The 15,857-nt window shown below is 41.8% G+C and overlaps 1 protein-coding gene across 10 annotated transcripts in view; it reads right to left on the bottom strand.

Annotated features, from left to right (window-relative positions):
* KIAA0232 (KIAA0232 ortholog) overlaps positions 1-15,857 on the bottom strand; it is a 103,180-nt gene that overhangs the window by 13,353 nt on the left and 73,970 nt on the right. For 9 of the 10 annotated variants that reach the window (XM_073342576.2, XM_073342571.2, XM_073342577.2 and 6 more), the window contains one exon: positions 9,990-13,266. In XM_073342576.2, coding sequence (XP_073198677.1) covers positions 9,990-13,266 — 3,277 coding nt within the window. Of the gene's footprint in view, positions 1-9,989; positions 13,267-14,950; positions 15,030-15,857 lie in introns of those variants that run through there. The other variant, XM_073342581.2, reaches the window with a different exon arrangement.

Here is a 15,857-nt window from a genome sequence, read left to right as displayed (position 1 = left end):
CAGCGCGGTGCCGTGGGGATGGGGATCGCTGCAGGGGCCCCATCACCAGCTTGCCTCTAGACAAGACCACCACCCACAGTACCAATGGGAGGTCCCAGGACCGCCCTTCATAAGGTGTCAGCATCACCAGCAAGGGAACAATGTCCTTGGCTGCTTGAAATGCCTCGGGCATAGACGGTACTGTCAGGTGTTGGACACCCCTACTGCTCCCAGGGGTCAGAGACAGGTCCTGGGACATGCTTGGCAGTCTGCTGGATGTGGCTGTTGCCTCAACAAGTTCTGGGAAAGATAAACAGCCCAGCACAGGTCTCGGCTCATCCCCCACCTTCCCCTTGCAGGATACTGGGACGTGCCCTCTTCCTGTATGCGTCTTATGTCTCTTGGCAGGTACCGGAGACCGGGATGAATGCCGTGAGGAGGTCGATGGTGAAGGGGCACGCCTTACAGACGCCAATGTACTCGGTGCCAAGTCTGAGCAGGTTTGCTCGGAGGCCGGTGTGAAGGCTGACTCCAGCAGAAGCGCTCTAAGTCTGCTGTCCCACTCTTTCTTAGTGCACTGTTTGAATCCTTTACAGATCCTGCATTTGTCACGTATGGGGTCTTCCCAGATGGGGATCACTGACAGGCACGGGCTTCTTGCACAGCTTGAAGCCTGGGGACCGGGGCATGCCCCATCCCTGGGCTAAGTCCCTCGGGGACTATCTATAACTTACACTGAAGTAACTATATACACTAAAATCACTATTGAAAAAAGATAGGAAAGACCACTGGTATGGACATTTCAGCACCATCACTGGTGGTAAGAAGGAACTGAAGGGTGGGGGCGGGCCAGCGGCGCCTTTTATACTGGCACATAGGCGTGCAACTTCGGAAGGCGCTAGAGCTGGCTCTATGGATACCACTGGGGGAAAACTTCCAGCACCAGTACATGTGGCAAGCACACACACCTGACATGGAATGGACATGAGCAAACACTCAAAGAGGAATACTTACTACTGAGTGTATATTCCTACTGAAATCAACAGAACTACTCACACAAGAAAGTACTGTACGCAGAAGCGTCTGCAGGACCACATTCTCATGAAAAAGATTTGTTGCCATTTAGATTGAGTAGTAATAGTAAATTAGAGAGACAAGGTGGGTGAGGTAATTTCTTTTATTGGACCAACTTCTGTCAAGCTTACACAGAGCTCTTCTTCAGGTCTGGGAAACATACTGAGGTCTTGTCTACACTAGAGAGTTTTGTCGACACAAGTTAAGCCGACAATCAGAAACCAGTATAATTACAATGCTTATGCATGTTCATACTAAGCGCCCTCTGCTGGCAGAACACATCCACAGATGGTGTTCTAGCATTGACACTGATAGCAATGAACTACAGGTAGCTATCCCATTGTGGTACTCGCCACATTTTGCAGCTAGGATTTGTGGGAAGGTGGAGTGGATCGCAGTGCATCATGGGCATGTCCCATGATGCAGTTCTTTCTGTCCCAGCATTCCATGGGCTTCCGACTGCATTTCACAACATTTTTCAATGGCCTCTGTTTACTGCACGCCCACCATCTCTGTCTGAAAGGATGGATCCCACACTGCGCTCTACTGTTGTAGTTACTGTTATGAACACATCACAGATGGTCATGCACTATATCATGAGTAAGGCTACATTTTAATCCTGTGTATTTTTAGTAAAAGTCATGGACAGGTCATGGGCAGTAAACAAAAACTCATGGTCCATGACTTTTACTATATACCCGACTAAATCTTGGGGAGGAGGTGGCCTGGGACCCCTGCTGGTGCTGCAGAGAAGGGGGGTGGGTTAGCGGGGCTGGCAGGCTCCCGGCCCGGCTCGTCGTGTTTCCCCAGAAGCAGCGACATGTCCCTCCCTCAGCTCCTAGCAACGTGTGCTGCTCCCGTAGCTCCCATTGACCGGGAACCATGGCCAATGGGAGCTGCGGGGGCGGTGCCTGGAGGCAGAGGCAGTGCACGGAGCTAGGAGCTGAGGGAGGGACATGTCACCGCTTCTGGGGAGCCCCCATGGAAAGCGCTCCCAGAGCCCTCACCCCTCCCATACCTTCTGCTGCTGCTGGGGGGGCGGCACAGTGGCACGAGACTGCCCCAGCAGCGGCTAGTGCGGCTGGCCCAAGGGCTGCCCCCCAAGGCCAGCCGCACTGAGAGAAGTCACGGAGGTCCCAGAAAGTCACAGAAACTGTGACTTCCATGACCTCTGTGACAAACTCTCAGCCTTAATCATGAGCTCCCAATCTGAACAGGAATTAGAATTGCCTGACTTGCTGCGTGCTGTGGAAAGAAACAATGCCAGATAACTTTTGGCATTCACAGAGCAATTGAACACGGTAGACCATCACTTTTGGGCTCAGGAAACAAGCAGTGACTGGTGAGATCACATCATTATTCAGGTCTGGGATGATGAGCAGTGGCTGCAGAACTTTCGGATACAGAAAGCCACCTTCCAGGAACCATGTGCGGAGCTTGCCCCAGCACTGCAGCACCAGGACACCAAAATGAGAACTGCCCTCTCACTGGTGATCACTGTGTAGAAACTGGCGACTCCAGACTGCTAACGCTTGGTCGCAAATCAGTTTGGAGTCAGGAAGTCAACTGTTGGGGCTGCATTAACCCAAGTGTGAAAGGCCATTAACTGCATCCTGCTACGCAGCACTGTGACTCTGGGCAATGTGCATGAAAAATTGGATGGCTTTCCACCAATGAGATTCCCTAACCATGGCAGGGCAATAGATGACATGCATTTTCCAATTTTGGCCCCGCACCATCTTGTAACAGAGTACATCACTAGAAAGGGTTACTTCTCTATGGTATTGCAGGTACTTATGGATCATTGTGGGTGTTTCACTGACATCAATAGGGTGGTTGGGGAAGGTGCATGATGCATGCATCTTGAGAAACATAGGCTTGGGGTTGATCCCACTGTCCACTGCCTCCAGCCCGGATGAAGTATCCACAGGGCTCCTAGTGGTGGAGGTGGGGTTGCCTCCAAGGATGGCATCCAGCTCCTTACAGAAGCAGCAGGTCTTCGGCGCAGCACCAGAGTGACAGTTTGCCTCCTAGAATGTCTGCTTCAGCTCCTTTATCTTCGCACAGCACTGCTCCACGTCCCCTTCATGGCCCTTCTCCAACAAGCCATGAGAAACCTGACCATAGATATCTAAGTTCCTACAGCTGGAGCAGAGCTGGGACTGCACAGCCTCCTCTCCCCACAGTGCCAGCAGAACCAACAACTCAGATGTGCTCCAAGCGGGCGAGCGTTTGCTGCGTTGAGCTGCCGTAGTCAGCTGGGAAGATGCAATGTGAGTTCTACATGCCGAGCAAACAGCAAGTGGCATTTCAAAAAATCCTGTGTCTTTAAAGGGGGAGGGGGCAGATGCCTGTGTACCTGGGTGCAGAGCAGCAGAGTTCAAACTGTTGACCAGAGCGGTCAAGATGGACATTGTGGGACACCACCTGGAGGCCATTTACAAAGACATAACCAAACACAGTGCCTACAGCAACACTTTGTTGATATAACTTTGCCACAAAAAGCGCTATGCCTCTCATCAAGGTGGTTTTATTTTGTTGGCAAAGCAGGAGAGTTTTGTCGACAAGGAGCATTGCAGTGTATACACCTCCAGTGTTCTGTCGACAAACCTGAATTTTGTCAACAATACTGTAGTACAGACCAGGTCTAAGGCCTGGTCTATACTTGCAAGTTTTTTCGTCAAAACGCAGCTTTTGGCGACCAAACAGCAGAGGCATACACACTGCAAAGCCACTTTTTGTGCCGAAACTCCTCAGTTACAGCGCTGTAATAAAACCACCCCGATGAGTCATAAGGCTTTTTGCGCTGAGGCTTTAGCGCCCATAGTGCTAGTGTAGACACCATGCTTGATTTTAGCGCACTAATTGGTCTCCAGACAGCGTCCCACAATGCCCATCCTGACCACTCTGCTCAGCAGTTTGAACTCTGCTGCCCTGACGCCAGGTAAACAACTATATAAATATCAATTATTTTAAGAGGTGTAGAAGACCAGTACAATAACTGTTGTTTCTACCTTTCCTTCATTGCTGTGAATTGGCTTTCCTCTTCCTTCAGAGACTGAGTTTTCAATCCATCTCTCTCTCTCACACACACATTCCTGCTTTTGCTTGCATAGAATGTTCCACACTTGCTACAGTAAGGATTGTATCCAACTCTACATTTTTCTACTATGACTAACTGGCAGCCCAATGAATACCACATGTAAACTGCACAATCAGTTAACAGACCTGGATAGGATTTAGTTGTAATCTTGTAAGAGATTAAGCTGATATTTGATAGACATGCTAAGAACCAAAGCTTGGATTCTTCCACGCTTAGCTTTTGCAAGGATATTACGGAGTAAAAGAGACTGACCAATATAAAGCTGAGGAGGACTAGGCCCTTATATTGATTATGAAAGCACACTTACATATTATTTCTGCTGGATGTTCCAACAGTAAACCTGGAATTATCAAAGCTAAAACCCTGGGGCTGAATAAATGAAAGCGCAACTGCCAGAAGTAGCAGAGAGAAGTTGAAAAAGAAAGCCATTTTATTTCCTAAATTTGGCCAGTATATGCAAGATACTTCAAGCAAAACTTGAGACAGAAGCAGACGTGAAAAAAAATGAATGCAGATATTTGATTATTGTGTTAGATTCTGAGGATACACTTGTCCTTTCTGTAAATTTACTCACATGTAAGTGTTCACTACACATTCAAAATCCAGTCCAGTCTATTATAGATGAACATAATCAACCTAATCTGGACAGGGGTCAGTTCAAGCTACTTGAACAACCAAGGCTGGAGTTGTAGCAGGAGACCAAACTCAGGTAATCCCATCTTGTATATCAAAGATAACTGTTTGGCTGTATTGTATCTCTCTTGAATTGGAACAGACCTCAGGCTGTTTTCAGAAGTACGCGTGCCTTGGACAGAATGTATCTTAACATGACCTAGAAGCTGAAAGCCTGCCAAGAAGCAATAAAAAAAATGCAATCAAGTCAGCCATGGTTGTTTCAAAGCCTTCTGATCCAAGGTCAAAAGCAGTAGAGCATCATGGACATTTTAGGAGCTTTAGTCCACTCTAGATACAATGCAAGGGACCTTTTATTTATTACTTTATTGTTATTTCACATTTCTGCCCAGGAGCGTATGCAGATGTATGAAATAAATGGATTAAAACCACAGCCTTCCGAGTAAAAAAAAATAAAAAATTCAAGGATAGTGGTATCCTCCCAGGGTGAAAGTTAGGGAGGAGACATTCTCCTGCCCTCTTGTTTAGTCTCAGTCAAAAGGAGTAGTGCACCTGAAGAGTCTTCTAGCTTTTCAGAGTAATCTAGGTAACAGGAAAGGTTGTCTCTATCATCTCCTGTTTCCCAGGGTTGACAAAGTCATCTCTCTCTCCTGAACAGGCTGCAGTCATGTGTAAGTTCTCCGGCTGGATGGCAGTCTCCCTCTGACTCTCAGAAATTGTTTATCTGGAAATGTAGGTTGTTCGATTTTTGTTTCTTCTATTGTTTTTGGCTTTTAATTTGGCCAAAGGGCTAAGCTAAACTAAATCCAAGAAAACCAAAGCTATTCCTCACTCCATGAGTCCAGGGATCCACTAATTTTCCTTTCCCCTCCACTCCCTCAGAATGTTTGGAAATGCTGAACAGAGAGGTAGGAGGGGGTGCACATGCGCTATAATGGGCACTGCTTGGCAAAGGTTCTACTGTTAGGCAGCACCAGGCAATGCATTACCCGTAAGTGGCAATATGCAGAGCCACTTGAAGAAGAACTGTATTACCAATAATATTCACATGTATTGGGAGCCCTGCCCGCCAAATGCCTGAGTCATCCCAGCTCTAGAATTTTCAGTTTCATGAGTACTAAATAAAATCAAACCAAATAAAATAATTCCAACCCCTAAATAAAACAAATCCATTTCACAGAAGACTTAGCAATATGGAGTTTATACATTTAATAGAATTCATAGTAGTCCTCTACACTCATTAGAGTTTACTAAATAGTCTAGGTCATCAAAAAGTTTGCTTCAGTTCTTAGAACTCTATTCTCTTACTAATGGACTTAGAGTGAAAGTTTTAAGCTTTCTGTAACAATCCCCAGGTATTCTGCCTATGGCACCTTGTTCTCCTGCTCTACTCAACTTAAAAAAAAAAATAATTTATTTAAAAAGACTTCTTGTTAAAAAGAAACAGGGTCAAGACATGGCCTCTGATGAGCCATTTTTGTAAGTCCATTGTAAATTCATCTTAACTACCCAATGATTCTCTCAATGTGCAAGAATCCTCAGATGGTACAGGACTGGCACACTGATTTCAACACAACCCAGCGGTGTAACTTAGAGAAGACCAGAGACTGCTTTAAACTACACCCAGGAAACAATCAGGGAGTTGTAAAGCCTCTTATTTCCCTATCCTCTTGACCTGTGTTAGGATATAGATATTCAGGCCTGTCTGTAAAGGCCTATACTCTAAGAATTTAGGTGTATTCTTATCACTTGGCTAGTGATAGAGGTATAAAAGAAAGAATCAAAATCACCGCCTGCTGGTGTAAGGGCCTTCTCTTACTATGACAGTCTGAGGCCCTGTTCTTAGGCTAAGGCCTTTGGCTAAGCAGCAGAGGCAGCCATAAGCTGGGAAGCAAACAGTCACATCCTCACATTCCAAACTAGTCACACTGAAATAAGGTGCTATTCGGCTGTTAGGAATACAATCCTGTCCTGTATTCCTATCACCTCCAGAGAAAGGGAAGTGCCTAGAAAATGTAAAAGGAAACTTAGTTTGATGCATCCTGTCTGGCAAGAACTCACTTATCAATAGCTGGGATGTGAAATCCTCACTTCTGTATTGTTTTGTCATTATAGTTCCCACTTTGCTATTGTTTGTCTGTATAATCTCTGTCTGGTTCTGTGATTGTTCCTGTCTACTGTATAATTAATTTTGCTGGGTGTAAACTAATTAAGGTGGTGGGATATAATTGGTTACATAATCATGTTACAATATGTTAGGATTGGTTAGTTAAATTTCAGGAAAATGATTGGTTAAGGTACAGCTAAGCAGAACTCAAGTTTTACTATATAGTCTGCAGTCAATGAGGAAGTGACTGGGGGTGGGTGGGGGTGGGCATGTGGGTGTATGTGATAGGAACAGGGAATGGGGGTAAGAAAATTGGAATCATGTTTTGCTAAAGTGGGAGATGGGAACAGGGAATGGGGGTAAGAAAATTGGAATCATGTTTGGCTAAGGGTAGGAATGGGAACAGGGACACAGGTGTAAGGCTCTGTGGTGTCAGAGCTGGGAAGGAGGATACTAACGAAGGAAACTGGAATCATGCTTGCTGGAAGTTCACCCCAATAAACATCGAATTGTTTGCACCTTTGGACTTCGGGTATTGTTACTCTCTCTTCATGCGAGAAGGACCAGGGAAGTAAGTGGGTGAAGGAATAAGCCCTTTAACAACCTGTTCTGAGTTGGAAGAGCTACTCCTGGGGACCTGGCCCACAGCCTCTCCACAGTTGAAGCTGCAACAAGGTTCCTCTTTCCACTTTAGGAAGGAGCTAACTTTAGGCTGCACTCTATATTCTAAAGCAATGAATCAAATGACTGTGATTTAGAGCTTCATATGGCTCAGCTGCTTAGAACTTTGTAGCTATAGAGAGTTCCCACCTGGCTGTGTGATAGAAGCAGATCCAAGAGTGGGAAGCCCCTTGGTGTTCCCCCAAAGCATGAAGATTAGGGAGGAAAGACATCACTGGATAATTTCAACTAGCAGCTCAAGCCAAAGGTTCTTACTAAGCACTGTGATTATCTGGCACCAGGCACCATGTACTGAGCAGGGGAATTGATGCAGGAAAGTTCCTTATCAAGGACATGCATGCTTTGGATGGATGGATGGATGGATGGATGGGCAGGGAAGAAAAATGACGGGAATAAAGAGCCTAGTGGTTCTCTCCACCGGAGGTGGGGGGGGGGTTATGTATGATATTCCAGCATTTCTACTCCAAACAGATGTAGGAAGTGTAGTTACAATCTTGGTGACTCCTGTCGCAAGATTGGGGCAAAGGGAGTGATATTCCAGCAGTCTGAACTGTGCTCATGAGAATTCAACTTGTGCTGTCATCCTGTCATTCCACATGCAGGGGAAAAAAAGAAACTTGAGAGTATATTAGTGGTGACTACAGATGTGTACTAGAGAAGTCTACTGCACCACATCAAGCTAAGTAAATCATGTCAAGCCATGGCTAAATAAAAATTCTGTATAAATGATGAATCTTAAAATTATTATGTTTTTTATTAAGTCTGATAGTGCTTGTGTAGGAGCAGGATTTTATAATTGTACTATGAGAATTAATGTATGGTTTGATTAAATCCTGCCAGCCACCTTTTTGAATAGCAGAAAGGAATGACCCTCTGTGACTATGGGATTCTGTTTCCCATATTCATTACAAATTGGGCCCTCCTGTATCATGTCTATGTTAAGTAGATTAGAGGAACGTTAAAGGCCTGGGCCTCAATGTGAATTGTTTTGGTTATAAAATTTAGCAAGGTTTAATTTACAATGTCTTTTCACTCGATATAAAATACTGCTGTTTTTATTCTCAGAGGTCTCTGTAAAAGACTGTTTGTGTGAATAAGGAATGCATGCATCAGGAAAAAAAAAAGGTATAAAGGCCATTGTTAACCAGATGGTCAAAAAAGGAGGAGCAAAGACACTTATCGAGACTTATTGATGCCAGAGAATCATTAACGCGCATCCATGATTGAGGAAGGGCAGACTGATGACCCTGAGGTGGAGGCTGGCACCCCTAAAGACAATTGATTAAATCATATCTGGGACAGAATAACCCTCTCGGAGGTGTTTTGGAATGTTATCATCAACAAATAATACCAATTAAGAAGTAACCGGTCATAAACTGACACAGCAAAATCCATAGACTTCAACAACAACAACAAAAAGACTATAAGAACAGGGTGCTTTGCTTGTTCATCTTGCCACTACTCCAGAAACATTGGATCGTGACTGACAGAGTCCAGCTCCCCTCTGCGACCAATCTGGCTGGCCACTAGATTGATCCAAACTCTGGACGGGTAACTGTAAACATCGACTGGTGGGACTGTGTGCATGGTGTGTGTGTGTGACTAAAAAGCATATGCTAACTGCTATATTCTCAATAAATGCGGCACGTTGCCTTCTCCCCTATAAAAGATCTCATGTGCTTTGTTTAAGCATAACACTTAATCATCAAGTGTAATTAGTATCCTTCTATAAAGGATTTAATTTTTTAATCCTTAATACAAGAACACATTCACATAAATTTAACCTGAGAGGCTAACAATATTTTTGTATTTTCATTTTGAAAGATTCTGCTCAGCATAAACCTAATTTTTCTAGAATTTAATTAATATTCCAAGCCTATAATTCATTTTCCCCTTTGAAGTATTGACCAGGACATGGCAATTCAATAAACTAAAACAGACATGATCAAAACATTGATTATTGTCCTGTCTGGCAAATGAATGCGTTTTACTCAAGTGTAAAAATGTAAAACTTCTGACTACGTAAAATATATAATGTTCTGTTAGTAAAGATATTGAAAGAACTGATTTAGGATTACAATATTCTATTTTAACATGCTCGCTTCATGTTTCAGTATTGTCAAGCTAGGAATTTAAACACATTTTTTCATCAGATTACATATAAATCAGACAAACCAAAAAAAGGAAAAGTTTACTTAATCTTTCAATACATGAATTTTTAAAACATTGAGATATTTGCTTATGTAAGATGACCCAAATAATTACTACCATTAGATCATTAACTTTGCTATCGAAGAATCAGATCTCATCCATTAAACCAAAATACCAAATTACTAGAATTGGTGTTGCATAAACAATCTATTTATTGACTGTTGCTAGCTGCAATTCCGATAATCTTACATCTACACATACCTCTTCCAGCTCTCCTGAAGAAACAGGATTATCCTCATACGTAGGAAAATGGCAACCTGCTTTGCAATTGCAAAACCTGTTAATTTCTTCACGTTGCTCCACTATTCTGCAGTTTATTTGGGAATTTTCCATATCCCTCATATCGAGTGATTCTTTCACACTGCACTTTAAGCAGGGATTTTGGTTTCCAACTGGCAACATTCCAGCTGATTCTTCCTGGGAATCCAGTGATGTTTGTGCACTTTTCTCCATTCCAGACTTCTTTAATCTGGGAAGGAATTTTCCAGATTCAAGCTCTAACTTTCCATAGTAATGCCCTTCTTTTTCTGCATCTTCTTCTAGTGGTTTGAGATCTGCTTGTGGATCTTCAAACACATCTACTTGAGAAGGGGCTGGAATACTTCCCTCATCTTTTTCTGACTCAAATTCTGACTCACTTCCACCCCCTGGAGAAAGCTCAGATGCAGAAATTGGGCGAAAGTGAGTCCTTGGAGAAATCCGTATAGCCCTGTACTGCGTCCTGTCAACACCACATATCCTGGGATGAAAAACTTCACTGTCTGAATCAGAGCACAGAATTGATTTGGGTTTAAAACTAGGGCTGAAAGATGCAATTCCTTCTGGTTCGAATGAACACTCTACATGAAGAACTTGTGAAAATGGATTGTTCAGGTCAAAGGAAGAGAATGAATATTCAAGTCCAGGTTCTTCAACTTGAAAGTTACCACAAGCTCCCAGTAAGTCTTCATGGAAGATAAAAGAAAACCCTTTATTCAATCCATTATCTCCATTCTTCGATTGCTCATTCTGTTCAAATGATACAAATGGCCTCCATAATTGCCTGTGACCAGGAGCAAAGCTGTTTCCTGGTGTCATGAAGACATCTGTACCAGCTATTGTCACGACATCAGAAGCTGCACACTGTAATAAGCTTCCTTTTGTGTGACTGGGGGGCACCAGTGCCCATTCTCCATCACTATTAAATGTTTTGAGCTCCCCATACACACCACCAAGTATAAATGAGTTTTCTTTATCCTGGTTTATGTCCCAAGGTTTTGATGGTGTAGTATAATCACCACCATCTATTTCTGATAAATCATTTGCAACAAATGCTCTCTTCTCCAAGTTCTCTTTTTGACCTTCCCAAAGATGATACTCTGATCTCTGCACTGCCTTATTAGGTTCCTGGAGGGTTTCAACTTTTGCTTCAGTATCTAAACAGCAGCAGTAATTATTTACATCAGTTGAAAACAATTCATCTTCTATTCCTTCTATCTCTACCATTGCTGCAGAATTTCTGTCTGTCATATTTGTCCAAATGTCTTTAATAACCCCTGAGCTATAGCCATCTCCATGTGGGCTGCTTTCACTAGACACTTGTGTTGTTTCATAATCTTTACCTTCTCCTTTTTGTTCTAGCTGAATACCACAGACAGATTCTAGTTTAGATTTTTTTTTGAAAACCAAAGTGGGTATTTCTCCTAAAGTTCTAGCTTGTTGCTGGCAGGTTTCTTCTTGAAAAAAATCTAGAATTTCTTCATCTACATAACTTGAAGACACCCTAGGAACTACATAATTAATATCTTCTGCATTAAATTGTGTGGATTCTTCAAATGGAATATTTAAAGTTTCATTGTCTGAACGTGTTTCTTCCGAGTGTGACCATGGACTACAAGTTCTTGTTGAAAGATTGGAACAGTGTTCATTTTCATCAAAGGCACTATTTTTGGTCCATATTAGCAATCTAGACTGTGTCTTTCCAAGCATATTAGCACTGCTACTAGAATCTGCATTTTCATTTCCCAAATTGAGTGTTTCAAAAGAAAATGGTAAAACAGAATCTCTGCATTGCACTTCAAACACTGAAAAACAAGAGTTTATACCAGACCCTTCATTAATATCCGAAAAGAGCTCTTGATTGCCAGCAAGCATGTGTGAATTAAGCATTGTGCTGTCTAAGATAGGAGAATCTGCTCCAAAACTTTCCCCATCTGCATCACCAGAGCTAGAAGATGAACAGCACTCCCAAAATTGAGCTAAATTACTAAGGTCTTGCAAGAACCACCCTTCAGCACCAACAGAGCTGGTTGAATCTGTCCATATTGCACTTTCCCCTTGCAACTCCATTCCATCTAACACTATGCAACATTCTGCCTCAAAATCAGGTTTCTCTTTACTTTTTTGTCGAATCATATTCAAAATCCGACTTTCTCCTTGCATTTTATCTGAGGCACCAGGATCCAACATGGATTGATCAATATCCACTTCATAGAAGTGTGTTAGTTCTGACAGATGAACATCATCCAAATATTTGTCGTCCTCTGGTTGAGAACATATTGAGGTCCCAGTGAGGTCAATATCCTCATTTAGAACGGCAGGCATTTCTACAAAGTGACCATCAATAAAAGTACCTGCTGCGAGGTATGTTTTATGAATATTATTGTTGCTAATACAAAGACCATGCACTGATTCGGACAATTCTTCTACAGCCTCTGATGTTATATCACACGTATCTTGTCTGTTGCGGTATGTAGTCTCAAGCTTACTTTTTCTGCTCAGAGGAACAAAGTATTCTGTAATCGGCTCAGTATACCACAAGGGTTCTTCTTTATATTCCTTTTCGTTTCTGCTGTTTAAATACAGATCTTTTCCATCATTACTGCCAGTTTCTTTCCTTCCAATTTCTTTTAATGGTCTTTTACCCCTTTTACACAGCTGTTTGATCGATCCACTGCTGCTGCTACTTCCACTATGGATTTTTCTTTCAGTCTTTTCACCAGTCTTTACTGAAAGCCTGCTTTGCCCATTCCGCCCCTTTTTATTTCGAACTTCCCTTGTTTTATGTCTTACTTTAATACATTTCACTGATGCTTTTAATTCACCTTGATTACCACTTGAACTTGAGCCTGCTTCACTGGAACCAGACGACCAGGAGCGAGGACGCATCTTTCCCTCAGACTTATGTCGGACTTGCTTTTTATATAAAGCAGGCTTATCTTCAACAGTGCCATTACTGAACTTGTTCTCTCTCTCAGTTTTACTTTTTTTCTGCTGGGTTCTTTCATGTACAGTGGCAGACACTTTGTTACTTCTCTCTTTAGTTACTTCACTTTCACTATTGCAGTCCTTTGGAGAGGATGTATCGGTGCTAGTTGGTGGAGCATTGGATGAAGATGAGGAGCTAGAGTAAGAGCAAACTTTGGATTTATTCCATACAGTCATAATTTCTTGCAGGCAAATTGGCTTCTCAGAAAGAGGAGGAAATGCTTCATAATACCTGAAAGAAAAAGAAAAGTGGTATTTAAATTCAGTTTTTAGAACTTCTATGGGCACTTCTGAAATACTTAATTTCCAATTTTGCTTTTTTCACGTTATTTTACTTCATAATCACTACAATATTTTACAACCCAAGACAGCCCAAATACCAAGCATAATTTAGTGTATTTGAATGATGATACAACAGAAAACCACCTAAAAGTGTGCACAGAACTATGTTTAGATAATTATATTTTAAAATCCCATAATATATACAATCCTGAAAGGTGCTGAGCACCCTTAATTCCTACTGAAGCCAATGGGAGCTGAGGATGCTCAAAACCATGAAGGTTCAGTTATGAAGTTATCAGATGACATAGCTTTTCACTAGGAATTTTTAACTTTTAACTATTTGGAATTTATGATTTCCCTATTAAAACTGCACTACTCAATGCTCCACAGAAGCTGTAAGCCAATCTATCAATTGTCAAATGACTTACATATATGCAACATGAGAAACTTCCTACATCAGCAACAATCAAATTGTAAGCACCTGGAGGATAACAGGGTTATACAGAATAGGCAGCATGGATTTGTCAAGAACAAATCATGTCAAGCCAACTTAATTTCCTCCTTTGATAGGATTACTGACCTAATGGATAGGGAGGAAGCAGTAGATGTGATGTACCTCGCTTTTTAGTAAGGCTTTTCACATAGGTCCACATGACATTCTCATAAGTTAACTGGGGAAATGGGGTCTAGATGAAATTACTATAAAATGGGTGCAAAACTGGTTGAGAGACCATACGCAAAGAGTTGCTGTCAAGCTGGGAGGGTATAACCAGTAGGATTCTGTAGGGGTCAGTCCTGGGTCCAGTACTATTCAATATTTTCATTAATGACTTGTACAATGGAGTAGAGAGTTTGTTTATAAAATTTGCAAATGATACCAAACTGGGAGGGGTTGCAAGCACTTTGGAGGACAGATTTAAAATTCAAAATGATGTTGACAAATTAGAAGAATTAGTCTGAATTCAAGATGAAATTCAATAAAGAGAAGTGCAAAGTACTTCATTTAGGAAGGAAAATTCAAATGCACAGCTACAAAATGGGGGAATAACTGGCTAGGAGATAGTGCTGATGAAAAGGATCTGGGTATTATAGTGGACCACAAACTGAATATAAGTTGTCAATGTGATGCAGCTGCAAAAAAGACTAAAATGATTCTGGGATGTATTAACAGGAATATTGTATGTAAGACACAGAAGGTAAAAGTCTCACTCTATTTGACATTCATGATGCTCCAGCTGGAGTAGTATGTCCAAACCTGGGGGCCACAATTTAGCAAGAATGTGGACAAACTGGGAAGAATCCAGAGGAGAGCAACAAAAATGACGAAAAGTTTAGAAAACCTGTCCTACGAGCAAAGGTGGAAAAACCTGTGCATGTTTAGTCTTGACAAAAGAAGACTGAGGGGGGACCAGATAACAGTCTTCCAATATGTTAAAGAGGATGATGATCAATTGTTCTCTGTATCCACTGAAGGTAGGACAAGATATAATGGGTTTAATCTTCAGCAAGGGAGATTAGGTTAGCTATTAGGAAAATCTTTAACTATAAGGGTAATTAAGCACTGGAATAGGCTTCCAAGGGAGATTGTGGATTCCCCATCACTGGAAGCTTTTAAAAACAAGTTAGACAAACACCTTTCAGGGATGGTCTGGGTTTACTTGGTCCTACCACAGTGCAGGGGGCTGGACTTGATGACTTCTCGAGGTCCCTTCCAGACCTACAATTCTATGATTCTATAGTTTGATATATCTAAATTTTTTAAAAGAAAAGCAAATTATGACTAATACATGATACTAATTTGCATTAACAAGTGAAGTTTTGAATGTACATTCTAGTTACCCCAAACTCTGGGAACATCTGTATAAAATGCTTGTTATAGCCACTGTGATAAGCTTTTCAAATATATTTTTCATTTGAGCCAAGCCATGGAAACAGCCTACTCAAATACTGCTTTAAAATCAGGGTCCTAAGTATATGTTACCTGAGACTCTCTGGCATGCACATCACAAGTAGGAACACCATAATCCCTGTATGTTCTTAAAATTATTATGTTATATATAGTTTAGATCAACTGTAAAATTATGGGATCCAAAGAGAGTCTTAAAAGCCACTTTAATAAAGTCACATTTCTCAATCCACCACCATGCCCCATCCCATTTCAAAAATAGCCTCCCACTAATAAACCACATAACATGCATATGATCTGCTTAGATAATAGTTTGTACTTGTTTGTACAGCATGCCAAACAAACTGTCTCCTTTAAATTAGTGAAGTTTAAATGAACATGTAGGGGACTGGACTAGATGACCTCTCGAGATCCCTTCCAGTTTCTATGGTAAAAAGAGGCACTGCTACCACAGCTTTAAGTACACTAGGGCTTGCACTAGTTGCATTTTTTTTTTTTTGTTAAGTTTCACCAATGCAGACAAGTCTGAAATACATTATTTTCCTTAACTTTAAATGATTTCTGAGATTGATATTCAAGATATCTATACAGGGAATTTTTTTTTCCAGTGACTACCCGTTCAAATACACGTTTAC

The sequence above is a fragment of the Lepidochelys kempii genome, chromosome 4 (genome assembly GCF_965140285.1).
Source record: "Lepidochelys kempii isolate rLepKem1 chromosome 4, rLepKem1.hap1, whole genome shotgun sequence".
Lineage (NCBI taxonomy): Eukaryota > Metazoa > Chordata > Testudines > Cheloniidae > Lepidochelys > Lepidochelys kempii.
This window is presented reverse-complemented; position numbering and strand designations above follow the sequence as displayed.